This window comes from Rhincodon typus, chromosome 4, assembly GCF_021869965.1.
Source record: "Rhincodon typus isolate 14 chromosome 4, sRhiTyp1.1, whole genome shotgun sequence".
Classification (NCBI taxonomy): domain Eukaryota; kingdom Metazoa; phylum Chordata; class Chondrichthyes; order Orectolobiformes; family Rhincodontidae; genus Rhincodon; species Rhincodon typus.
This window is the reverse complement of record NC_063335.1, coordinates 89,999,107-90,024,870: the sequence shown is the minus strand read 5'-3', so window position 1 is coordinate 90,024,870 and position 25,764 is coordinate 89,999,107. Positions and strand designations below refer to the sequence as shown.

The following is a 25,764-nucleotide window of genomic DNA, read 5'->3' as shown; positions in this document are numbered from 1 at the left end:
AACGCCCACGGCTACACCTCCTCTCACGCACCTTCCTGCAAGAATGCCATCCCCTATTCCCAATTCCTCCACCATGTCTGCTCCTAAGATGGGGTGCTCCACTCCTGAACATCCAGATGGCCTCTTATTTCAAGGGCTGTAACTTTCCCCCTTCGGTGGTCGAAATGCTCTTGACTGCATCTCTTGCATTTTCTGCACCTCTGCCCTCACATCCCCTCCCCGCAACAAAAACAAGGCTAGAATCCCCCTTGTCCTCACATATCACCCCACTAACCTCCGGATTCAACATATCATTCTCCGCCACTTCCGCCACCTACAATCCGACCCCACAACCAAAGATATATTTCCCTCCCTACCCCTATCTGCGTTTCGTAGAGACTGCTCTCTGCAACTCCCTTGTCTGATCCACATTCCCCACTAGCCCCACCCTGCCTCCGGCACCTTTCCCTGCAACCACAGGAAGTGCTACACCTGCCCCTACACATCCCCCCTCACCTCCATTCCAGGCACCAAACAAACCTTTCATATCAGGCAGAGGTTCACTTGTACATCTGTCAATGTGGCCTATTGCATCCACTGCTCCCGATGCGGCCTCCTCTACATTGGTGAGACCAAGCGGAGGCTCGGAGACCACATTGTAGAGCACCTGCGCTCTGTTCTTGACAAACGACAACACCTTCCGGTCGCAAACCATTTTAACTGCCCCTCCCACTCCCTGGGCGACATGTCCATCCTGGGCCTCCTCCAGTGCCACAATGATACCACCCGCAAACTGGAGGAGCAGCACCTCAGGAGCCTACAGCCCGATGGCCTAAACATGGATTTTACCAGTTTCAAGTTCTCCCCAGCACCCCCAGCCTCATCCTATGACTAACCCTCCCTCTCATCCCCGCCTCCTTGACCTGACACAACCTGTCCATCTTCTCTCCCACCTATCTGCTCCTCCCACCTCACTGACCAATCCCCACTACTCCCTACCTGCACTCACCTATCACCATCCCACCTACCTTGCCCAACCCAACCCTCCTCTCTCTATTTCTGAGCTCTCTTCCCCACCCCACCCCCATTTTTGAAGAAGGGTCCCGACCTGAAATGTCATCTTTCCTGTCCCACTGATGCTGCCTGGCCTGCTGTGTTCCTCCAGCTCCACACGGTGTTATCTCTAATAATGGGACAGTCTGACACTGCAACACCAACCACCTGAGCCATTAAATTCTGGGCAGGAAAGTCCATGGGTGACCTTGCTGGCCTATCATAAGTAAAGGCCCTTAAATGGTCAATTAATCAGTTAGGGCCTGAAGGCCTGAGGTCAAAGTTCATGCCTTCCCAGCAGGCAAGAAAAGCAACAGCTTTCCAAAATAAGGAAAGCAGGACAGCCTGACAACTGGGTCCTCCATTTTCCCCTGATCTGCAGAATGGGGCAAATGATAGTGACTGACACCCATCTTCCTGCAACACCCACGCTGTGATCCCTTCACTTTAAAAAAAGGGACTGAACTCCTCGACAGCACGGCGTTAAAGACTTGACTAACTTGGGTTCCATCACTGTTCTCCAGCTTCCATTAACTGCTGCTGGCCTCTGACTGGTTGAGAGCTTCAGGTTTGGCAGGATTTCATTGGTGAGATACAGATGGCCAAGAAACCCGTCAGGTCGCTACTGACATGTGTGATTTGTCCCTTGATCTGACCGGTGTACTCATTGTGTGGGCAGGAGTTACTTATCTTTGAAATCCCTGCTTCCACATTTAGAGCAAAAAAAAACTAAATGCAGCCCAGAAAACATCAATAACCTGGAAAATAGTATAAGACTTTAAGCTACTGTAGTCAATTATAGGCAATAGACCCTTGGAGACTAGACCACCCTGGGATCACAGATCAGTACAGAATCTCCACCCCAAGCACTAGCCCCCTACACTTCCTCCAGTCCCAGCTCAGCTGTCCTGAAGCTGAGTATTTCCTTATTTTCCTATTAACACCCTTCTTTACTTTGTGTCATCATCTCTTTGGTAATTCCATTCACTTCTGAACTCCACCTTATCAGAATCCCTTGCGCTCTTGTGGCATGAGGCCTGGGTTTAAGGTTCACTGATTTCCTTTAGGGAAGGAAACTGTATCTTTGTCTGGTCAGGTCTACTTGTGACTCCAGACATACAGCAATGTGGTTGACTCTTAACTGCCCTTTGGGCAATTAAGGATGGGTAATAAATGCTGGTCGAGCCTGCAACACACTTATTTCATGAATGAATAAAAGCTCTTCTTGTTCCAGGTACATATTTTAATATCTGAGTAAGATGATTAGAAAATATCCAGGATTTTAAGAATGTTCTTACTAAAGCAAGATTCACTTTGTTCATCACAATACCACAGATGCAACTTATGTATAATAGAAAACTCTTCTCCATCATTCTATTTTATCAACCCCCAACCCCCAATGTCACGAACCACCTTCAGTCAACAGCTAATGATGACAGTAACACAAAGCAATCCTCCAAACAACTTCTTAATTGGACTCCCCATTGGCTCCCATCAATTCACCTCTTCAAGCAAGTTAAAAGGATTCTTACAAGCCAATAACCAAAATTGGTTTTAACACTGCCTGAGGTTTTCCAAATATGACATGTCCGGCAAAATTCAACCACATCCTTATTCAGCCCAGACCAATAAAATCATTTTTATGTTTTGGCTTGAATTTTCAATACTCCCACATGACCTCCTGCTTGATCATTCATGTGCTACCCACAAGGCCTCCTTTCTATAACCCACCAATAATACAACCTGATGAACTTCTACCCATTTCCCATCTGCCTGAATACGTGATGGTCTCCATTTCCTCATCAAGACTTCATTTTTAAGGTAGTAACATTCTGGGATACACTCAGATTCTTCTTCTGTGAATGACTTTTGATACAACTGCTTTAGTTTTGCATCTTTCTGTTGTAATCCATCTAATTTCTCTGAACTGAAAATATCCACTTTGTCCTCCACCTGTTCTTGACTTTTTCTTAACCATTTGATCAAACATAGTTTCTGATAACTGAACTTTAACTTCCTTCTCTTTATTCTTTGATTTCTCTTCCTGTTTCCACTTGTGGCTTTGTGACCTTGTGACCTTTGTGACCACATAATTCAGAAATACTGAAAGAATTTAGCAGTTGGATTTCAACAGAACTGACAAGTATGACTTCAGCGGGGAGGTGGGGCTGGTGGTAATCTGCCAGCAGGATTGATCAGAATGGACAATACAACACGTGGCAGAAGGAGCAAAGAGAAGGGATGGGCAGCAACAGGATCACCTTTCAAGAGCCTTATGTTGCCCCTGCCAACAAGGCATGCGAGATCTTGTATCAGTGTGTCTTGAGTCTCTTTTAAGAGATGGATCATCTCAATTTTATTGACAATGTTATACATAGAGGAATTTGCACAAAGGCTGTTGTAGGAGATGAGACTCACAGACATATGAACATCAAAGCTAAGTGTGTACAACAAGTATTATAAAGGAAACACATGGACAATACTTGAACATGTCGGAAAGATGAAAGAAATTAAGATTTTGAAATGGAAAATTAATTGGCTTTTAATTTTGTAATATAACACAGGAAAGAGCCTCTGAACAATTGGAAGGCCCCCGGCAGCAAATTAGAATACTAACTATTTGGAACAAAATCTCGAGGAATGTCGTATTTGGAATTCAATATCACTTAGAATAAAGAAAATTACTGATTCATGAAGTTAGATAAATGATTAGTGAAACTGTATACGGGATCATTTTGCTTGTGATAATGCCCAAAGCCAGATCAGGTCCACTGAGGGAACTTGATTAGAAGCACTTGCGATGGACTATCGATGGCCCTGACTCATCATATCGCTGTTTGATGATCCACATTTGTTGAAAGGTAGAGAGAGAAGCTAGGATTGAGCCACCGATCCACACTGAATACTTCCTTTCAGGTGGAGCAATGATTTTAATCTTCATTGTGCTCGGAATCAATGCTGTGATTTCCTTCTGCACTCGATTTGCAAAGCCTGGGTACATGGTGGATCCACCAGATAAAACAATACTGGCATACAGGTCCTTCCTGATGTCCGTATCACATTTTGTGGTACTGTGGAAGACGGCCTCGTGGATTCCAGTTGTCTCCATTCCTAGGAAGGAAGGTTGGAAGAGAGCCTCTGGGCATCTGAAACATTCATTGCCAATGGTGACGACTTGACCATCTGGTAGCTCATAGCTTTTCTCTAGGGTTGAAGAGGAGGCAGCTATAACCATCTCAGACTCAAAGTCAAGAGCCACGTAGCATAGATTCTCTTTGATGTCACGGACAATCTCCCTTTCAGCTGTGGTTGTGAAAGAGTACCCACGTTCAGTCAGAATCTTCATCAGGTAGTCAGTCAGGTCCCTGCCAGCCAGGTCTAGTCGCAGAATGGCATGGGGCAAGGCATACCCTTCATAAATAGGTACTGTGTGAGTCACACCATCACCAGAGTCCATTACAATACCTGTCGTGCGGCCAGAGGCATACAAGGACAGGACAGCCTGAATGGAGACATACATAGCCGGCGTGTTAAAGGTCTCAAACATAATCTGAGTCATCTTCTCCCGGTTAGCTTTGGAGTTGAGAGGTGCCTCTGTGAGGAGAACGGGATGTTCCTCTGGGGCAACTCGCAGCTCATTGTAGAAGGTGTGATGCCAGATCTTCTCCACGTCATCCCAGTTGGTCACAACCCCATGCTCAATTGGATACTTCAGGGTCAGAATCCCTCTCTTGCTCTGGGCTTCATCACCAACATAACACTCCTTCTGACCTATTCCCACCATCACTCCCTGGAAAAGAAAAGGTAGAAAAATTATATGCTTAGAAAACAAAGGGCTGTAGTAACATCGGGTCTTAGTGAGCCAATTAAATCAATGCCACAAATTGATTTATATACAGACTACTATAAAATGGTGATCAGGACTGTATTAATAATTTGTTACTCAGTGATATTAGGCCTGAATTTCAGAGTCATGGAAACTCCATAGCATTAACAAAATTAGTGGAGTGACATCAGGTCTGAAAATCCTAAACTAACAACTTGCCCCACCACTGGAAATTGGAGAAACCATCCATCCTCATTAACAATAGATAATATCTGGAGAACTGCTAATCTGTAATATATTTAACATGAAGCCCTTTGAAAATTGGAAAAATGCCTGTCTGTTGAATAAGTTTAGTAAAACCTGTTCAGGCAGTTTCAGAAACTGTTTCACTATTTGCTAATCCACCTGTTCAGAGATGTTATTACATAACATATGGAGCAGATGGGACTTGAATGTAGGCCTCCTGGGTCAGAGGTAGGGACACTAGCACTGTACCGTGAGCACTCATTAAGTAGCTGTTTATTGACATAACCCTAAGTGTTATCATTTTGTCATGATTAATGCTTCCACAGTCTATCATTATAAATATGTAAATTAACACTACGACTGGAAGCTCAAAGAGGTCATTAAAGGATTAGTTGCCTTTGAAATGGGATTATAGATACAAATGTTTGTTTTGATAAGGATTAAAAAACTGATGGGATTTAAATTTGTTGAATAGGATTTCACAATTTTTTTATGTAGAGTAGAGTTTCTGATGGATATTTATAATCTTACTTTATCTCAGCATGGATTCTAAGGTCTTCTCACAGTGGGTACTGGATGAGTTGGCATGGATGGTTTATGGGTAAAGTGTAGGGGCTTGCGGCATGACGTAGAGTCAGGATATAAGGAGCCAAGAGGAAGGGTAGGGAACTGTGAGCTGGCACTAAGTTAATAGGATTCCTGTGAGCTTACAAATGAATATGGGGAGTGGGCAGGGGTCAGAGTTTGTGATGTTAACAGCTGGAGAGCCTAACATTTAAAAAAAATGACGTCCCAGAGAAAGAGAGTGGGCATATTAAGCACTTGGTAACTCCTGTAGTCACTTCAGATCGGTGTTCAGTGGCAGTGCAGCTAACCATCCTACACTTATTTCCCCCAAAATAAGGATTCCACCATCTGGGTCACCTTGACTGAGATGAGTGCAGCAACGGGGACACTTTCTGGCTAGGGAGCAAATGTTGAGGCATTAACTAATCACCTACATTTTTATTGAGTGCACATAAACAAGTCTTCTTAAAATTATTCATTTGTGCAATATGGGTGTAACTGACACGGTCAGAACTTATTTTACATTACTAATTGCCCGAGGGCAGTTCAGAGTCAAACCTATTGCTGTGGATCTGGAGAAACATGTAGGCCAGGCTAGGTAAGGACAATTGACTTCCTTCCCTAAAGAACATTAACAAACCCAATGGCATTATGGATCACTAACCTGCTAATTTTACCATTGCATCACTGTCACCTCATGGGACTATGATCTCAAAACGTGTGTAAACTTGTGGAGGAAGGGGAAATGCCTCCTTTATTAAAAGGGTTAATTCTTATAAAGTGTGGGATTTCCAGCAAGGCCAACATTTTTCAATCACTGCCTAGTTGCCCTGAGAGTGTGGCATTGGGAGTTCTTTCTGAACACCTGCAGCTCAGGTAGTTTTTTGTTCTAACAGTTTGTTACAATTGACAAATTTGCAAATCCACTTCAGGATAAGTTAAGTGACAACCACACTGCTGCGGGCCTGGTTTTCCAAATGAGCCAGACTGCATAAGGCCAGCAGGTCTGTATCCTTGTTATGTCATCTGTACAACGCACCTTCCTTCCTAGCTTTGTGTCAACCGCAAATCTAGCCACTATCACTTCAATCGTCTCATCTTAATGAATTAATATGTATTGTAAACAATTAATAAGCTCAGCACAGATCCCCACTCATCACATTCTGCCAAGCAGAAATCAATCCATACTAGTATATCACCCCGATACACTTTGGGCAAAAAACCTCTTTTATGTGAAATCTTTTCAAATGCCTTCTGAAAATTCAGGTATAGTACATCAGTGGATTCCCCTATATCTAAAACCCATGTCACTCCTTCAAAGAATTCCAATAAATTGGCTAAACGTCATTTCTTTTTCACACTACCATACTGATGCTATCTGATTACCTTGAGTTTTTAATACCTTCCCCTTGACGGACAAGCCATAATTTCCTGTTTTATGCCTTCCTCCCTTCTTGAATTGAAGTGTTATACTTGTTGCTTTTCAAACTTTTCCATAACTTAGCAAACTTTGGAAAATTGACAAGGCATCCAATATCTCAATAGCCACCTCTTGCAAGACCGAAGAATTAAGTTCATGTGGACCCAAAGATTTATCAAGCAAACCTCCATCAGTTTTCTTAGACTGTTTCCCTAAGGATTATAATTTCACCATGTACCCCTCTTCCTTCAACCTCTTGTTTACAAGCATTGCAGTTTGTATCCTCAACAGTGAAGAAGCAAAATAGTTATTCTGTGCATCCACCATTTCTTTTTTTATTTATTTACTCCCAAGTCTCATCTTCTAGAAGACAAATACTCACTTTGCTTTCTTTTTCCCTTTTAAGATACCTGTAGACGCTCTTGCTATCCACTTTTACATTTCTAACTGGCTTCTTCTCATACTCAGTTAGTTGCCCTTATATAAGTTTAAACTACAAGACTTTGATGTACATTTTCTCCTGTCAACTGGATGTAAAATTCAATCATATTATTCTCACTGCTACTTACAAGTAATCCGAATTCATATCTGGTCAGTTCCAGAACGTGCTGCTTTAAGACACTGTCTCAAAAGCATTCTATGAACTCTCAATCAAGGCTACTATTATAAATCTAATTTTTCCAATTTTTAATATAAATTAAAATCATCTTTAATTATTGCCATGCCTTTGTCACAAGCACCCAATATATCTTTTGAGTTTGCATGTTCTCCCCGTGTCTGCATGGGTTTCCTCCGGGTGCTCTGGTTTCCTCCCACAGTCCAAAGATGTGAAAATTAGGTGGATTGGCCATGCTAAACTGCCCTTAGTGTTCAGGGATGTGTAGCTTAGGTGGGTTATAAGGGGATGGGTCTGGGTGGGATGCCCCAAGGGTCAGTGTGGACTTGTTGGGCCGAAGGGCCTGTTTCCACACTGTAGGGATTCTATGATTCTAACAGAGCAGATGTAAGCTCTACAATCCTGTCTCATCCAGTTGTGAATAATTGTGGACAAATAAACAACTCTCTACAGTAAGATGTTCCTCAAAAATGCCCATCTTCAATGATAGAGGAGCCCAGAACATCAGTACAAAATGCAAGGCTGAAGCATTTGAAAGAGTCTGGCTGGAGGTCACCAGCATGACAAATGTCAGCATTCATCCCATGGTTCAAGCATGGACAAAAGAACAGAACTCAAGAGGGGAGGTAAGAGTGACTGTATTTGACATCGAGTTCCCATTTAACTGCATGTGGTATCAAGGAACCCCAGCAATATTAAAGCCAATAGAAATGAGAAGGAAAATTATCCCATTCTCGGAGTCATAACTAACAGCAAGGAATGTTGGTAGCCATCTCAGCTCCAAAACATCTCTGCAGGAGCTACTCAGGGTAATGTCCTGGGCCCAACCATCTTCAGCTGCTTCATCAATGATCTCCCTCCATCATAAGGTCAGAAGTGGGGACATTTGTTGATGATTGCATAATGTTTAATCCCATTCATGTTTCCTCAGACACTGAACCAGTCCAAACGAAACATGACCTAAACAATATCCAAGTTTAGATTACCAAGTGATGAGTAACATCTGCATTGCACAAGTGGCAGGCAAGGACTATTATCAACAAAAGAGAATCTAACAACTGGCCATTAATATTTAATGGTGTTATCATCACTGAACCTCCCACCATCAAAATCCTAGGGGTTACCATTAACCAGAAACTGAAACGGACTAGTTATATAAATATTGAGGCTACAAGCGCAGATCAGAGGCTAGGAATCCTGCAGCGATTAGCTCACTTCCTGACTCCCCAAAGCATGTCAACTATCCACAAGTCACATGTCAAGAGTGTAAAGGAATATTTCCTATTTGCCCAAGTGAGTGCAGCCCCAACAACACTCAAGAAGCTTGACACCATCCAGGACAAAGTAGTAGGGGAGGTGATGGCCTAGTGGTATTATTGCTGTTAATCCAGAGACCCAGATAATGTTCTGGGGACCTGGGTTCGAATCGCGCCACGGCAGATGGTGGAGTTTGCACTCAATAAAATATCTGGAATTAACAGTCTAATGATGACCGTGAATCCATTGTCGATTGTCAGACAAATCCATCTGGTTCACTAACACCCATTAGGGAAGGAAACTGCCATCCTTACCTGGTCTGGCCTACATATGACTCCAGACCCACAGCAATGTGGTTGACTCTTAACTGCCCTCTAGGCAATTAGGGATGGGCAATAAATGCTGCCGAGCCAGCGGCACCCATGTCCCGTGAATGAATAAAGGAAAAAAAATCCCCTGCTGGGTTGAAACCACTTCCTCAAACATTCACTTCCTGCACCTCTGATGCACCTTCCAGACTCATGGCCACTGCCATGAAGAAGGACAAGAGCAACAGATAAATGAGAACACCACCACCTGCAAGTTCCCATCCAAGCCACTCATTATTCTGACCTAGAAATATCTCACAGTTCTTTCAGTATTGCTGGGTTAAAATCCTGGAACTCCTTTCCTAAATCTACAGTGATTGCAGTGTATCAATTCAAGAAGGCAGCTCATTACCACATTTTAAGGACGCTTAGGGATGGAGAAAATATGCTGGACCCATGAATGAAAGAATTAAAAAAGTGAGAAAATAATGAAGTGAATTCTCCAGAGAGGAAGAAAAATCAGCCAAGAGACATCATGACAGGGAAGAATGAGGAGAAAAGTGTATATATGGTATGTGAAAGAAGTAGGGACTGAAATGAAAATACTATCAGGTAGTTGGAGAATTAATCATAACTTGAAAAATTACAAATTGATCCTCCATAATCAGTTTGAATAATAATAGAGGAATTTAAAACATTACACAGCAAGATAATTTATCTTCCAGAAAGCTATGAAAGTGGCTATTACAGAATCATAAATCAATTTGTGTAAATAGTTCAGGAAAACATCTTTGGTAGTTCATTATGTGCACGTAGGGATGTGTTAGCTATAAAACAATGTCTTTACAATCACAATTAGCCCAAGTGAAGGAGTTTTGATTAACAGTTACATTACTGAACTGAGTCGTAGTAGATGGAGCTCACCTGTTGTGATGGGTCACAAAGTTTTTGTATTGATTATCACAAAATCAACAAAAATCAAAAGTTGACTCAAATCCTATTTCAAGATTTGAGAACTGCATTGAAAGACTTTGACATGTACTGTACGGGTTCATCAACAAAATTGACTCACTGAAAGGATATTAGCAAGTTCCATTGATTGAGAGCTGGAGAGAAATATCAGCTTTTGTAAACTGGATGGAATTTTTCAGTACAAAGTCATGCTGTTTGTAATGAAAAATGCACCAGAATATTCCAATGATTAAACAATAAAGTCATTGAGGGGCTATGTAATTGCATTGACAGTTTGGTTGTGTTCAGCCACTGCCTGGAAAGAACATTAGATCACTTGAAAGAACCATTTCATTATCTACAAAGAGCTAGCTTGGTTATAAATCTGAATAAAATATTTGGGTTACATAGTGGTACAACACCAAGTAGGACCTAGAGAGATAAAAATAAGGGCTATTTTGGATTTTCCCATGCCTAGGACAAAATGTGAACATTTGTGATATATTGCCTTGCATGAAATTTATTGGACATTTGTTTCAAGTGTCCACACCACAGTTCCTCCTTTGACAAATTTGTTAAAGGAAGACTGTGAATTTGAATAGATGCAAGAACACAATTTTTTGATAGCTTGAAACCTGTACTGGAAACCACACTGGTTTTAGCAGCACCAAATTATGAAAAGATTTCTAAACAGATTGTTGACACCAGTGACATCAGTGTGGGTGCCGTTTTACAGCAAGATGACAAAATGGTGATAGAATGGTCTGTCAGTTGTTTTGACAAAATTGAATGCATGTATTCAATGATAGAGAAAGATACATTGTCTTGTAATGTCTCAAAATCAGTTTGAAGTCTACATCACTAACACACTGAAGAAACTGTTGTTTATACGGAGTACAACCCTTTGTTTTATTTTTGGAGAATTTAGATCAAGAGCCTTCGGTTGTTTTGATGGAGTTTCATCCTCCAGGCGAACAAATTAAAAATAATTAAAGTTCCTGGCAAAGATAACATTATAGCTGATGCTTTTTCCAAAGGATATCAATTGCTACGATCCAAACAGTTTTATGTAAAATATGGCACCGTGTAGTTCATTGTATGTTTAATGTGAACATATTATTACTGTTAATTTAGCAGTAAAATAGTATTAAATGTTTTTATGGGAAATGATGAAAATGCCACTTATGGATACATTTTTATTATCTTGTGGAAAGTGTGATGAAAGGTGTGTTTTTTTTTCATTCATGGGATTTGGGCATTGCTGCCTGGGCCAGCATTTATTGCCCGTCCCTAGCCACCCTTGAGAAAGTGGTGGTGAGCTGTTTTCTTGAACCACTGCAGTTCATTTGTTGTAGATAGCCCCATAGTAGTGTGACATGTTAGTCATTTTTGTGAACGGTATTTGTAAAAAAAAAATCACTAGGGCAGGCAGTCCTCCCTGAATAGTGAACTAACCAAGTAAACTTTGGAAGATTAGGGTACCTCTGGAGTATTAGGGAAAATTATTACATGTTGTGTTTGTTTATAATCAGTAAGGTAAACATCGAAGACCACTTTTTTGGGGAGTTTAAGATAAAAGCAATGTTTTAATTTAAGAAACCTAGAGATTGAATATTTTAGGACATTTTGGAGGAGACTTGGCTGGTGTCAAGAGCAAGTACAGTCTCTTTCCTGGAAAGAGCCCAATTAATGGATTAACTCATCTCAACAGAAAAGGTTGGTTTTTGCATCTTTTAGGCTGAGAGGGTAAGGCCACAAATAAACAGCTTATTAGAAGTTGAGAAAGTCTAAAGTCTCAATTTTGAGTATTTAAGCAAGTAGACTCCACCATCTACAAGACTGAAATAGGGAGAATCAGTTAAATCAAATACAAAGATTTGGCATAGAGGTGGATTTTAATCACTGTGAAGTGGTGGTTTTGGGGAATGGGTTGAAATTTGGGACAGAATTTTACCAGAAATCAGCTAAATACCATTTTCATTGGGTTTGCCTTCATGAAGCACAATGTGTTGCTCGCATTGTCATCCCAAATTTGCCTCATATAGAGCTATCATGTTTCTATGGCATCCTGTTTGTCCAATGGTAGCCCAATTCTCTCAGTGGCCATAAGCAGATGTACTTGCCATTGACTCAGATATCATGGACTTCCTGGCACTGGTACCATTTTTGACTCTAGCCACACACCCAGCCAAGCACTGGCAGTCGGGAGCTGCCCTTCACCATTGGTATATTGGCACAATAGCCACAGACCAACACTTCTCACATCACTTAGGTCACACAGCTGACACTTCCTTACACCTACTAGTACATATTCCAACATCTATCTCTGTTTAATCATTGTAAGCACCGAGACAAACAGCTTACCTGTCCTTAGCCACATCCCGTGTTACAAAATTTTAAGTCACTTTCCCCAATGCCCTCTATAGTTCAGCATCCTATCATTATTCAACGTGAGTCCATCACATACATGAAAGCCTTCAAACACTTCGAACCAGTTACTTTTAGTCACCAGCAGCAAAAGCAAAAAGAAACTAGAAGCTACTTTGGTCTCTTTCAGTAGAAATGCACTGGCTAGAACTAAATAATTAAAAAAGGGTACAATTACTTGCTCAGCTTAGCCTATAGAGCACTGACAGTGAAAAGGATGTAAGCAACAAATCAACAAGGATGTTACAGAGTTGCAAATATCATTGAATAGCGATAATAGAAGACTTTAATTACCCAAATGCAGAATGTGATAATGGTAATGTAAAGAACAGTGAGGTGGAAAGTGATGGGTTTTAGGAGATACAGAGACACTGATGAAATAGGAAGACAGATACCAAATAAAGAAGTGAATCATTTTTGTAGTAAGAATGAGGAGTGATAATATAAACTAATGATACGTTAGTACAGGAACAGTGATCTGGGAGCACACACACACAAATCTTTGATTGAATAGGGAAAGATGTGTAAAAAAAAGAGCAGGATTTCAGACCTTAAAAATAGTGATGGCAGTATTTAATTGTTCAATTGTTTGATGTTTGATCATATGTGTCTGACTCCTTCTTTCTGTGTGCTGTTAGTCAAAACTAGGTGTGGTTTCCCAAAAACTAAAAGTAATCTGAAATCTCATGACTACAAACTCTGGTTTTGATAAAGAAACTGGTGCCATATCTTCGTATGCATGAGATATAATACATAACAGACAAGAGCACAAGACATTAAGCCAAACAATTATATAATTATCGGTTAAGCCTATTGGTTAAGTTGGAATATTGTGTCCAATTCTGAGCATCAGGGTGGCATTGTGTGAATGATGAGCCATTGGGATGAGTAGAGGATTATAGAGTGGCAGGAAGGGATTGGGGCCTGGGGAGTGTGTTGGGGAAAAAGTGTGAAGGTTGAGAGCTGGAGGGACGTTTTTGGTTTCATTCTCTTTTCTTTCAAAAATCAAACAGAGTAGATCTGCAGCTTAGTCTGTATCCACGACCAGCATCCTCCACTCTCATTCTGGGGTTGCCTAGCCTGCTTCGCAAGGAACTCTGCCATTCGGAATATAAATTAGACCTTCTGGGGTCTTTTTTCTCAGGTTGGGTTTGTGATACAAGGAAATATCCTATTTTTGCATTCCTGATTTGGGAACAAAAACTGGGGTCATTGAATTTAAATTTCTCAGAGTGGAGGATTCAAATACATTCACATCTGGTTGTAGGGAATTGTTGTGTTGTAGAATTTTATTTCAGAATACATAAATCTTCTTTCACAAAAAAAATTAAATTAGTTTTAAAAGACATGATGCTATCTCTTTAACAACTTATGTTCAGTCATTATGGTCCAGGCAACAATTATTAGTTGTGAAGTATTCTAGTAAAAGAAATTGAAGACAAGGAGGTTTATATGTTCCACCATCCTCCTCCCATTTCTTTTTTTTTGTTCATTCATGGGACAGGGCCATCACTTGCTGAGCCACCATTTATTGTCCATCGCTAGATGTCCTTCAGAAGGTGGTGGTGAGCTGTCTTCTTGAACTGATTCAGTATATTTGCTGTTGGTGGACCCACAATGATGCTGGAGATGGAGTTCCAGAATTTTGACGCAGTGAAGGTGACCCAAAACAGATGGTGAGTGGCTTGGAGGGGAACTTGCAAGTTATATTATTCTCATATATCTTCTGCCCTTGGCCTTCTGTATGGTAGTTGTCATAACTTTTGGAAAGTGCAGTCTGAGGAGCCTGGTAAACTTCTGGATCTTATAGATAGTACACATTGCTGCTACTGAGTGTCAATGGTGGAGAGAGTGAATGCTTGTGGATGGGGTGCCAGTTAACCAGATTACTTTGTCCTGGATGTTGCTAAGCTTCTTGAGTGTCATTGCAGTTGCTCTCATTTAGGCAATAGAAGACAACTCCATTACAATTCTGACATGTACTTTGTTAATGGTGGACAGGCTTTGGAGAGTCAGAAGATAAGCTATTGTTGCAGAATTCCTAGCCTCTGACCTGCTCTTTCACCCAACACCCCTTCATTTTCCACGCTTACATAATTAATGCACCAATAAATGTAAGCTTAAAATTCAACATTTAAATGTATCTTGTTTAGAAATTGTTCATTTTCTCCTAGTACCTGTCATTCTACCTAGTTAAGATAGTCTGTTCATGTACTACATACTCAAGGGTCAGAATTTTCCCTTAACTGAACATATGATGCGGAGGTGCCCATATTGGACTGGGATGGACAAGGTCAAAAATCACACAACACCAGGTTTATTTGAAGACACAAGCTTTTGGAGTCTCGCTCCTTCTTCAGGTGTCTGTGAGACAGGTGGCATCAGACACAGAAGTTATAAGCAAAAGATCAAAGGGTCATAAAAACTGATGTGGTATTGAACAAAACTAAGACGGCTGTTAAATCTTAAATCGGTTAGAAAGGATTAATAAGAAAATTCCAGAATTTCTTTCAAGTCACTGCCCTGAGATAACTAAAGGTTATTTTAGTTCCTTCAGTATAACAGAAGTGACATCCCAGGTCAGACAATGCATTTTAGGTGTGAGGCCTTGTTTAGAATCTAGCTGTGTATCAACTTAGAGTCAGACTGGTTTTACTTTCGAACTAGGAATTTCTAAAATACCACGTTGACTATCAACAAATTGTGTGCATTTTGAACAAAATAGAATGTATCTGCAATTACAAATCTGCAAATGCAAATTCACCCCATAGATTTATGTGCGTGCGCGCGTGTGTGCGTGTGAGAGAAAGAGTGTGTGTGCATGTATGTGTGCGTGAGAGAGAGAGACCGTGCGTGTGCGTGAGAGAGAGAGTGACTGTGCGTGAGAGAGAGAGACAGTGACTGTGTGTGTGTGAGAGAGAGAGAGAGTGACTGTGTGTGTGTGTGTGTGTGTGTGTGTGTGAGAGAGAGAGAGAGAGAGAGAGACACTATACATGTGCATGAGAGAGAGAGAGACTGTGTATGTGCGCTTGTGCACATGTGTGTATAGTGTGGTGGGGTCACCTGTAGTGCAACATGAATCCGAAATCCCGGTTGAGGCCGTCCTCATGGGGATCAAAGTTGGCAATCAGCCTCTGCTCGGTGACTCTGCGTTGTTGTGTATCCCAAAGAACACCTTGGAGGATGTTTACCCAAAGATCCGAGGCCGAATGTCCTTGTCCGCTGAAGTGTTCCCCTACTGTCTGGCGATTGTTGCGCGGTGTCCATTCATCTGTTATCGTAGTGTCTGCATGGTTTTGCCAATATACCAGGCCTCGGGGCATCCTTGCCTGCAGCGTATGAGATAGACAATGTTGGCCGAGTCAAATGAGTATCTGCCAAGTACGTGGTGAGTGGTGTTCCCATGTGTGATGGTAGTGTCCATGTTGATGATCTGACATGTTTTGCAGAGATTGCCATGACAGGGTTGTGTGTTGTTGTGGTCAATGTTGTCCTGAAGGCTGGGTAGTTTGCTGCGAACAGTGGTCTGTTTAAGGTTTGACGGTTGTTTGAAGGCGAGAAGTGGAGACATAAGGAATATCTTGGCGAGGTGCGCATCATCATTGAAGATGTGTTAAAGGCTGCAAAGAACACAGCGTAGTTTCTCTGCTCCCGGGAAGTACTGGACAACGAAGGGTACGCTGTCGGATGTATCCCATATTTGCCTTCTGAGATTATTACAGTTCGTTGCTGTGGCACATTGAAAGTGTCGATTGATGAGTTCAACATCATATCCCATTCTTATGAGGGTGTCCTTCAGCATCTACAGGCATCCGTTGCATTCCTCCTCATCTGAACAGATCCTGTGTATGCATAGAGATGGTAAGAACTGCCGATGCTGGAGTCAGAGTTAACACAGTGTGGAGCTGGAGGAACACAGCAGGTCAGGCAGCATCAGAGGAACAGGAAAGCTGACGTTTCAGGTCAGGATCCTTCTTCAGAAAAGAAGGGTCCTGACCTGAAACATCAACTTTCCCGTTCCTCTAATGCTGCCTGGCCTGCTGTTTTCCTCCAGCTCCACACTGTGTTATGTCTGTGTATGCGTAGGACTTGTCCTGCCTGTGTTAATATGTTTAGGGTGGAGTCACCGAGCACAGGCTGATGACCAAATTCGGCACCCAAGAGGGTGGCCTCAGCAGGGATCTTGCAATCATGTCATGCTACAGGTGACCCCACCACACTATCTACACACGCACCCACTCCCTCACACACACATGCACCCGCTCCCTCACACACACACGCACCGCTCCCTCACACACACACGCACCGCTCCCTCACACACACAAACACACACACAGAGCACATCCATAAATCTATGGGCTGTATTTGCATTTGCAGATCTGTAATTGCAGATACATTCTATTTTGTTCAAAAAGCACACAATTTGTAGACAGTCAATGTGGCATTTTATAAATTCCTACTTTGCAAATAAAACCAGTCTGACTCCAATTTGATGCACAGCCAGATTCGAAACAAGGCCTCACACCTAAAATGCATTGTCTGACCTGGGATGTCACCTATGTTATACTGAGGGAATTGATAAAACCTTTGGCTATCTCAGGCCAATGACTTGAAAGAAATTCTGGAATTTGCATAGTAATTCTTTCTAACTGATTAAAGATTTAACAGCCATCTTAGGTTTGTTCAACACTGGTCTATGACCCTTTGATCTTTTGTTCATAAATTCTGTGTCTGATGCCACCCCTCTCACTGACACCTGAAGAATGAGTGAAAGTCCGAAAGTTTATGTCTTCAAATAAACCTGCTGGAGTATAAGCTGGTGTCGTGTGATTTTTGACCTTAACTGAAAACATTAATGTTAAATTTAAAGTCGCCCAATAGATCTTATAGTTGCCTGGTAGTATTGAAATTGAGTATTGCTGAAAAAAGGCACATTTTGTTGAAAATCCTGCCCTCATTAGGAAAACTTGTAAGTAATATTAAACTAAAAGAGAATCACATCTAATGTTAGACATTATGCTGTGAGTTTCTCACAAAATCCAATATTAGATGTGATTCTGCAATTGGACAACATTAGTGACAACCAATGTCGATGATCAATCAGATTTGCAGTATGGCAACTTACGGGGCAGTGGAAGCTACATGTACAAATACACAGAGCACTTGTTCTTTGCAGAATGAACATGTACACACACTGCTCATTTTTCGATGCAACTAAATAAATAATAGCCATTCTCTGGTCCCTTTCTTGTGGCAATGTCTTGACCAGTCAGAGTCAACTTACCATGTTTAAAATTTAAACAAATCTTGGCAGATAACGGTCAGTCATCATTAAATGGTGGATTCTCACTGACAATGCCATTTGCAAGCAAAGCCCACTTGTCAATCAGCACTGTCCTCTCATACAGTGCAATTTTTATTTCCCTTTACTGTAGTATTTCTTGTGAATTGTCCAGTTGAGGGCAAATGAAAAGCTTGTCTATTGAAACATGTGTCTATTTTCTGCATTAACCAACAGACCTTACAATATAGCTAACTGTATTTTGCACATAGATGGAGTAGTGGGATGGCTTCAAATAATATGGTAGTCCACAGTGTTAAACTCTGCAGGACCACATATGGATTTCCCATAAAGTTATAGATTAAAGCAGAAGAGTAGGAAAACATATAGCCTGTCATACCTGTGTTGGTTCTTTAGTTGAGATATCCAATCAATCACACTCCATTTCTCTTTCTCCATAACCCTGCATTTTTTTTTCTCATTTGGCTATTTACTGAATTCACTTTTGAGCATTCCTAGTTAATTGCTATCACCTTTCATTTGGACAGTACATTCGCTCCTATGATGCTGCTTGGCCTGCTGTGTTCATCCAGCCCTGCACCTTGTTGTCTCGGTGTTTAAAAAAGGTTCCCTTATATCACATCTGGGTCAATTATTCTAAATAGATTTCCTCTGGTTAGTTACTTTCCATAATTGGAACCAGTTTCTCCCTATCAATCTTTTCAAATTTTTCTCCCATAATTTTGAGCATCTCTATTAAACCTGCCCAACTACCTTAATCTTCTCTGTTGCAAGGAAAACATAGAAACTACCCTAGTTTCTCTTGCCCCTCTGCATAACTAAAGTCTTCATCCTTGGCATCTTTCTAGTAAACGTCACTGTACCATCTCCATAGAACAATTCAACGTTGTTTGACAGTTTTGAAAGTGATTTTTGGCAGTTCTTTGACAGATTTGACAGTTCCAATATTTTATGCATTTTAAATCTCTCCGTGATACCTTGTACTTTCTTTGTCCCAACTTTGGCAGCAATTTCTTCAACTATCTAGGCACCAATCCTCTCTACTTTTTTCACTCCTCACTTACATTTTTGACAAATATATTATTTACTCCTCCTAATATTTCTTTTGGCTCAGCATTATTGGTGAGCTTCCAATTTTTGAATATTATACTTTTTCAGTGTTTATTCATAAACACCAATTACTTAAACACATAAGATTGGGAGAGAAAAAGAGAAAAGAAGTCTAGAGAAATAACACCATTGAAATATTGACTGCAGTCTCTAAATTCATCGTTTAACATACAGTTTGCTTCCTTAAAGAACTTACAAGATGATATCTGTTAGCAAGTTGAAGGCCCCTTATAAAAATTAGAAGAGTTAAAAAAAAAGTCTATTAAATACTGACCTCATGTCGAAGCTTCCCTACGATGGAAGGGAATACCGCTCTCGGAGCATCATCCCCTGCAAACCCAGCCTTACACATCCCAGATCCATTATCTATAATCAATGCTGCAATCTCCTCATCCACCATGATTCAAAACCTGCTAGAAATTACTGGAAATTAAGAGAGAAAAAAGAAAAGTACATCTACATATAAAGAAAACGGTAGTTATTTTATACCTCCTATGTACTAACTTTCTAAAAATCAAATCCAATGTTAAGCTACCTAAGTGACATATTTGTGTTTATTGATCTTCTCTTAATACTACCTAAGTTTTGAGCTCATTGACATCACATGAGATAGGGACAAGTTTTGGGATGGTGTTGTGGGTTGGGGGAGGGATCAGTAGAGAGGGCAGTCCAGTTAAAAGTCTCCACCATATAAAATCACATTTTTAGAAAGCGTTTTTGAATAAATGTGTATGCCTGTAAAGTTTCACAAAAAATTCCCTCTTAGATTATACTTTTTATCTGTTTAGTGGGCAAATTTTTGATACACTGTGAATGACCTCCCTTCATCAGTACATCACATTCAGCCAAACTGGATGAGGGTGAGGGAGTCAAAGATCAAATATGGTAGTTGGAGATTCTGGGGAAGAGAATGAGTAGTGGAGTTGGAGATTGGGGAGTCAGATCGCAGGCTGTGTTGAGGTAATCTTGGTGGTTCAGGAGTAAATATTCCTGCTCCCTCTGACCCATGAACAGCGACATAAAAATATTTACCTCATGGACTTATCCCTGATGCACCCTTTCATACTGGTCTTCCCTCCTGTGAGTGAAGTGGAGGAAGTTCTTTTCTTCATCCCTTGTTGAAACTTCTGTCACCTCACTGATAACCTCAATGCGTGTTCCATTACTTCTTTAAAACAATTCATGGGTGTAGACAGAGCAAGCAAAGCCAACATCTGTTCCCTATCTCTATGCCCTTGAACTGAATGGCTTGCTTGAACATTTCTGAGGATGACTAAGATTCAACCACATTGGGACTGGGTCTAAAATCACATGTGAGCCAAACAGGATAAGGATGGCAGACAGGATTCCTTCCCTAAACAATAATTCGTGAATGAGATGAGTTTTTACATCATTCAATGATACTTTTTGTGGTCATCATTACTGAGATTAGCATTCAATTCCAGATTTATTGCTTGAGTTTGATTTCCAGTCACTTTGTGATGCAATTTGATCTCCTGCCCACAGAGCATTAGCTTGGGCATCTGGATTTCTAGACCAGTGACACTACTATTCACTGCCATCTCCCTTTTATCCATAGCACATATTACTTCTTCAAAGGATTCTAACAAATTGATTAAACATCATTTCCCTTTCAATAAACCATTTTAACGCAGTTTGATTATCTTGCATTTTTCTAAAATTCCTACTATAATGCCTTTATAGCTTCTAATATTTTCCCTGTGATTACAAGGATGTTGCCAGGATTAGAGGGTTTGAGCTACAGGGAGACGATGAATAGGCTGGGGCTATTTTCCCCGGAGCATCAGAGGCTGATGTTTAAGCCTTAAAGAGGTTTATAAAATCGTGAGGGGCATAGATAGGGTGACTAGCCAAGGTATTTTTCCCAGGGTAGGGGAAGACCAAAATTAGAGGGGATAGGTTTAAAGTGAAAGGGGAAAGATACAAAACAGACCTAAGGGGCAAATCTTTCACGAAGTGGGTGGTGGTTGTTTGGAATGAGCTGCCAGAGAAAGTAGTGGAGGCTGGTACAATTACAACATTTAAAATGCTTCTGGATGGGTACATGAATAGGAAGGATTTACAGGGATATGGGCCAAATGCTGGGAAATGGGACTAGATTAATTTGGGATATCTGGTCAGCGTGGATGAGTTGGACTAAAGGTTCTGCTATAACTCTAAGTGGCCTGTATTTCCCTGTTTTCTGTCTCCTTCCCTTTTTGACTAAGGGATTATATATGCTATCTTCCAGATCCAATCAATTTTTTCCTGAGTCTAAGGACTTTTGGAAAATTAGAAACAATGCTTCAACTATCTCACAAACCACTTCTTTTAAGAAACTAGGATTAAGTCCATCCGGAACCAGGGACTTGTCAGCATGTAGCTCCACAATTTACTCAGTACCATTTCCCTGTCAATTGCAATTTTCTTGAGTTCCTCCCTCCTTTTCATTCCACTGAAATGCAGCTTTCACTGGAATGTTACTTATATCCTCCGATGAGAAGACCATTGCAAATTACCACTTCTGAAGAAGATTCACATTAAACTCAAAACAACAACTCTGTAAGAGATCCTAGAATTCTAATGTGGAAACAATTTTCACTTACCTGTCTCATATATACACAAGTAATATTTTTAATTCCTTTAGTTTCTGCCCCTCAGTTTAAAACACTCTTTTAAATCTCAGTTATGGTGTTAATTCATTGAGAAGTTAGCAATTTGAGTGGGTATAAGCTATATACTTTTAACCACTTCAGTAAGAAGTATGAGTTTAGTGTGCTGGCAAACTGACATGCGTAAAACCTAGTACTACACCTAGCACATCATTATTTTGTCCACATTTTCTTCCAATTTCTGGTTCCAAGCCCCTAGCTTTATCTTTTGTTTTCTGAACATTGTACATTGAGCAATGAATGTCACCACTTCTCAGCTTATCATGGAAGGAGGGTCATGTAGGAGCAGCTCAAGATAGTTGAGCCTAGGACACTAGCGGTAATGAAAACTGAAGTTGAATGGTCTTGCCAAAACCCAAACTAAGTATAAGTAGATAAGTTATTTAGTGATTAATTGCTGCCTGGTAGGGCTATTAACACCTTCCACTACATTTTTGCTGATTAAGAGAGTAAAATGATGGGGCAATAATTGGTCAAATTGAATTTGTCTTGCCTTGTGTGAGGGCCTGTTCAATTTTACACTTTGTCAGACAGATACAAGTTGTAGTTGAACTGGTGGTGCTTGAGTAAGGGCACAATGAGTTCTAAAGGATGCTTCAAATCTACAGCTAGACATTGTCAGGACAAAGGCTGTAAGGTGAAATTTAAACATTCCTTCTGTGATAACCCCTACAAGGCCCTTGGGGTATCAATAATTAATCTCTTCATGAAGCTTGCTGAGTGTGAGTTCCCTTAGAAATGGCAATGGCCTGCCTAACTCCATCTCATCACATGAGCCCTTTATAAAGTAAATCCAATTGCCTGGTCTAGGCCCGAAATGTCAGCCTTCCTGCTCCTCTGATGATGCTTGGCCTGCTGTGTTCATCCAGCTCTACACCTTGTTATCTCCAATTGCCTGTAGTGGGTTTTACATGTAAATATCTAATTGGCTTCATAGCATTTCACTGGTGGTGATGGTTAATATTTAATAACAAGGTGATTTGGTGATGGGAAAAAAATGTTCAGTTCTGCATAAACACTTTTGGATATTGAAGAAAAATAAGCAGACACAGGGACGAGTCTGCCTCAGCTAGGACCAGCATATATATGCCAAAAGTTGTAGCTCTATTTTGGCATACACCAATAAACAGTATTCCTTTTCCAGTTGGGTTTCCTGAGTTATTACACATTTTGTAGTGAGCAATGAGTTGCCTCAGAAGAACAACATATTGCCCAAGGTACCTGAACCCCAAAAATCATCTGAGCCTGAGACATTTGTCATACTGTCCACCTTTGTTACCATCCAAGCTGTGTTGGCTTTTGTATCTTTGGTTACACAATGGGTATTATTAACAGAGATAACAAGGTGTAGAGCTGGATGAACACAGCAGGCCAAGCAGCATCAGAGGAGCAGGAAAGCTGAAGTTTCGGGTCTGGACCCTTCTTTAGAAAAGAAAAAACAGCTTTGCTATGGCCCACATTGTATCCATCTATGAGGGGTTTGCCTTTCCCCATGTCCTACTGAGTCATGTCTCATTACTAGGGGTTTCACTGACTACAAGATCCTGACTCCATTTGGTTTGCTGCAGTTCACTACTGCAACTGAGATGAAGATCTTGTATGACAACGACGAAAACTGTTCTGTGAATCTTGAATTTAGATTGAGATGGCTGTGGCAGTATAGCTGTCGCAGCCTGAAAGAAAGTAACGAGTTCCTTAATTGTCTCTGTCATTGACAATGAGTGTTTCAGACTCTCTGATAGATTACTATGAAGGAATGTAACAACTTAGGGAGTTTTATAGTCACATGCAAGTGCTTCTAAATAATTGATGAAATAAATTACTCAAATTCTACAGTTCCAGAACTCTCTATTGTACTTAGTTCTGGTCTGCCACTCCAATTCTAAACTCCAAGACAGTGAGTGCTTTTTCTTTGTGAATCATTAACAGGAGTGTGTTCTGCTACAGATGTGATTGGAATGACCCACAGTTATGAGCTGTCTACTCAAGTCTTGTCCTTCATGGATTTTCCTCTCTCAATAATGGTTATTGTTTTCTATGTGAATAATCCTCAGATTATTATAATAAGATTGATAATATCCATTGCTTTGAATTCAATGTTCAATTAATAATTTCTTGCTCCCCTCAAACCTACAATGGTGTTAGAAGTATTGGCAACTGCTAATCAATCTTAGTTCACTGGCATTGATCCTTTAAAGTCTACTATTCCTTCACCCCTTCCATCAAAGTATTGTCTGGTGAAACATCAAAGCTTTGTTATTCTCTGATAAATTAAGCTCTTTGTCACTCCTATAATTTCTTTTTACTCACCCTCAGTACAATTATTTTGGCTCAGGAGTAAAATGCACCAGGGTCAATTTGCTTCCCCATCCCCCACCAACCTCTGGCAGTGGTGTCAATGCTGATGCAATAGACCTTAGACAGTTGTGGGACCATAGCCTATTGATGAACATAAATTACCTATTGTGAATAAAACAACACTATTTGCTACAAATCCATGGCCACATAAAATAGTGGATAAATCAACACATCTGACAGTATCTGTGGAGAGAGAGAGAAATAAAGTTAATGTTTTGAGGTAATATGACTAGGAACTAATGTGAATAGGAACTGAGAGTTCCAAAGAAGAGTCACATTGATCACAAAACTGTTGCTGTCTCCATAGATGCAACTAGATGTGCAGAGTTTCTCCAGCACTTTGTTTTCTTCACATCCACAGTATCCACAATCATTTTCTGTTAAAACCATGATCCTGGACTTGGATGTTTTCTTGCCCCCAGCTTGCATCTGAAAATGTTTGTCAGTTCAATAAAGCACTTGAAACAAATCTTGATGTGAAAATTGCATATAAGTTTTTGATACATTTAAAAGCTTGAATAAATTATTTTTGCAACTAATTAGATCTTTCTTAAATGTGAGACAGGCAACTGTAAACCTTGGAGAATCATAGAATCCCTACAGTGTGGAAACAGGCCCTTTGGCCCAACAAGTCCACACTGACCCACAGAGTATCCCACCCAGACCCATTCCCCTGTAAACCCACCTAATCTACACATCCCTGAACACTATGGGCAATTTAGCATGGCCAATCCACCTAGCCTGCACATCTTTGGGCTGAGGAAACCAGAGCACCGAGGAAACCCACGCAGACATGGGGAGAATGTGCAAACTCCACACAGACAGTCACCCGATGGTGGAATTGAACCTGGGTCCCTGGCACTGTGAGGCAGCAGTGCTAACCACAGAGCCACCGTGCCACATTTTTTTAAGGAGATTGGAGAGCTGTTCCATTATCTGCGCTTCTCTGTTAAAATTGGCTCATTTGGACATGTTAACCGTAACCAATGTGGAACTTGCCTGTAGTCATTTTCCTGAGATCTGGAAATCCACAAAAACCTCTAAGCCACTGAAGTACTATCATTATTTCTACATAATAATTGAGGGTGCTGCTATTCACACTCAACACAGTAGATCGTCTGACGCTGAATTCCACCTGCCATTCTTTAAGCCCAGTTGCCATTTTTTTATTCACTCATGGGACATGCCCATTGCTGACTGGGCATGCAGTTTTTACTCAGTCCTTGTAGCCCTTGAGAAGGTGGTGGTGAGCTGTCTTTTTGAACTACTACAATCCATGTACTGTATGTAAACCCACTTTACCATTCAGGACGGGATGCCAGGATCTCTCCATTGGGTTCTAGTGACAGGTGCCTATGGGATATAGTGTCCAGGGTTTACAATTAACCTTCATCCTCAGGGTGTTATTCACAAAATAATATGAAAGGAAGCATGAAGCACAATCCAACAGTAAAGCTCTCGCTAAAGTTACACCAAGCTCCATCTGTCCTCATGTTCATGTAAAATTACAAAAGCCATTTCAAAGTTCTCTCAGGAGCCCTAACAAATTAGAGATGGCAGCTGAGTTCCAGCTCTGAAAGTTAGGGCAGCATGGTGGTTCAGTGGTTAGCACCGCTGCCTCACAGCACAAGGACCCCGGGTTTGATTTGACCCTTAGGCAACTGTCTGTGTT

General features: G+C 40.9%; 1 protein-coding gene across 5 annotated transcripts; it reads right to left on the bottom strand.

The window, feature by feature from the left end:
* Window positions 1-3,817: 3,817 nt before the first annotated feature.
* LOC109915817 (actin, cytoplasmic type 5-like) lies at window positions 3,818-19,462 on the bottom strand. 5 transcript variants are annotated; one of them, XM_048595584.1, is made up of 3 exons: window positions 19,337-19,462; window positions 4,338-4,822; window positions 3,818-4,145 (listed from the first exon to the last, which is right to left on the bottom strand). In XM_048595584.1, the coding sequence occupies exons 1-3, from the start codon at window positions 19,460-19,462 to the stop codon at window positions 3,818-3,820; spliced, it is 939 nt and encodes a 312-aa protein (XP_048451541.1). The 5 variants fall into 5 exon arrangements, with proteins under 5 accessions (XP_048451541.1, XP_048451540.1, XP_048451539.1 ...); XM_048595583.1 differs by having other exon boundaries at window positions 3,818-4,591; window positions 4,703-4,822; XM_048595582.1 differs by having other exon boundaries at window positions 3,818-4,818; window positions 19,333-19,462.
* Between the last annotated feature and the right edge of the window lie 6,302 nt (window positions 19,463-25,764).

Excerpts from the sequence above, each read along its gene's own strand:
- LOC109915817 (XM_048595582.1), bottom strand. The coding sequence starts at position 19,462 with ATGGTGGATGAGGAGATTGCAGCATTGATTATAGATAATGGATCTGGG. Across the intron at positions 4,819-19,332 it reads GAAGCTTCGACATGAGGTCA|TGATGGTGGGAATAGGTCAG; the intron begins GTATTTAATAGA and ends TTTTCCAGGGAG.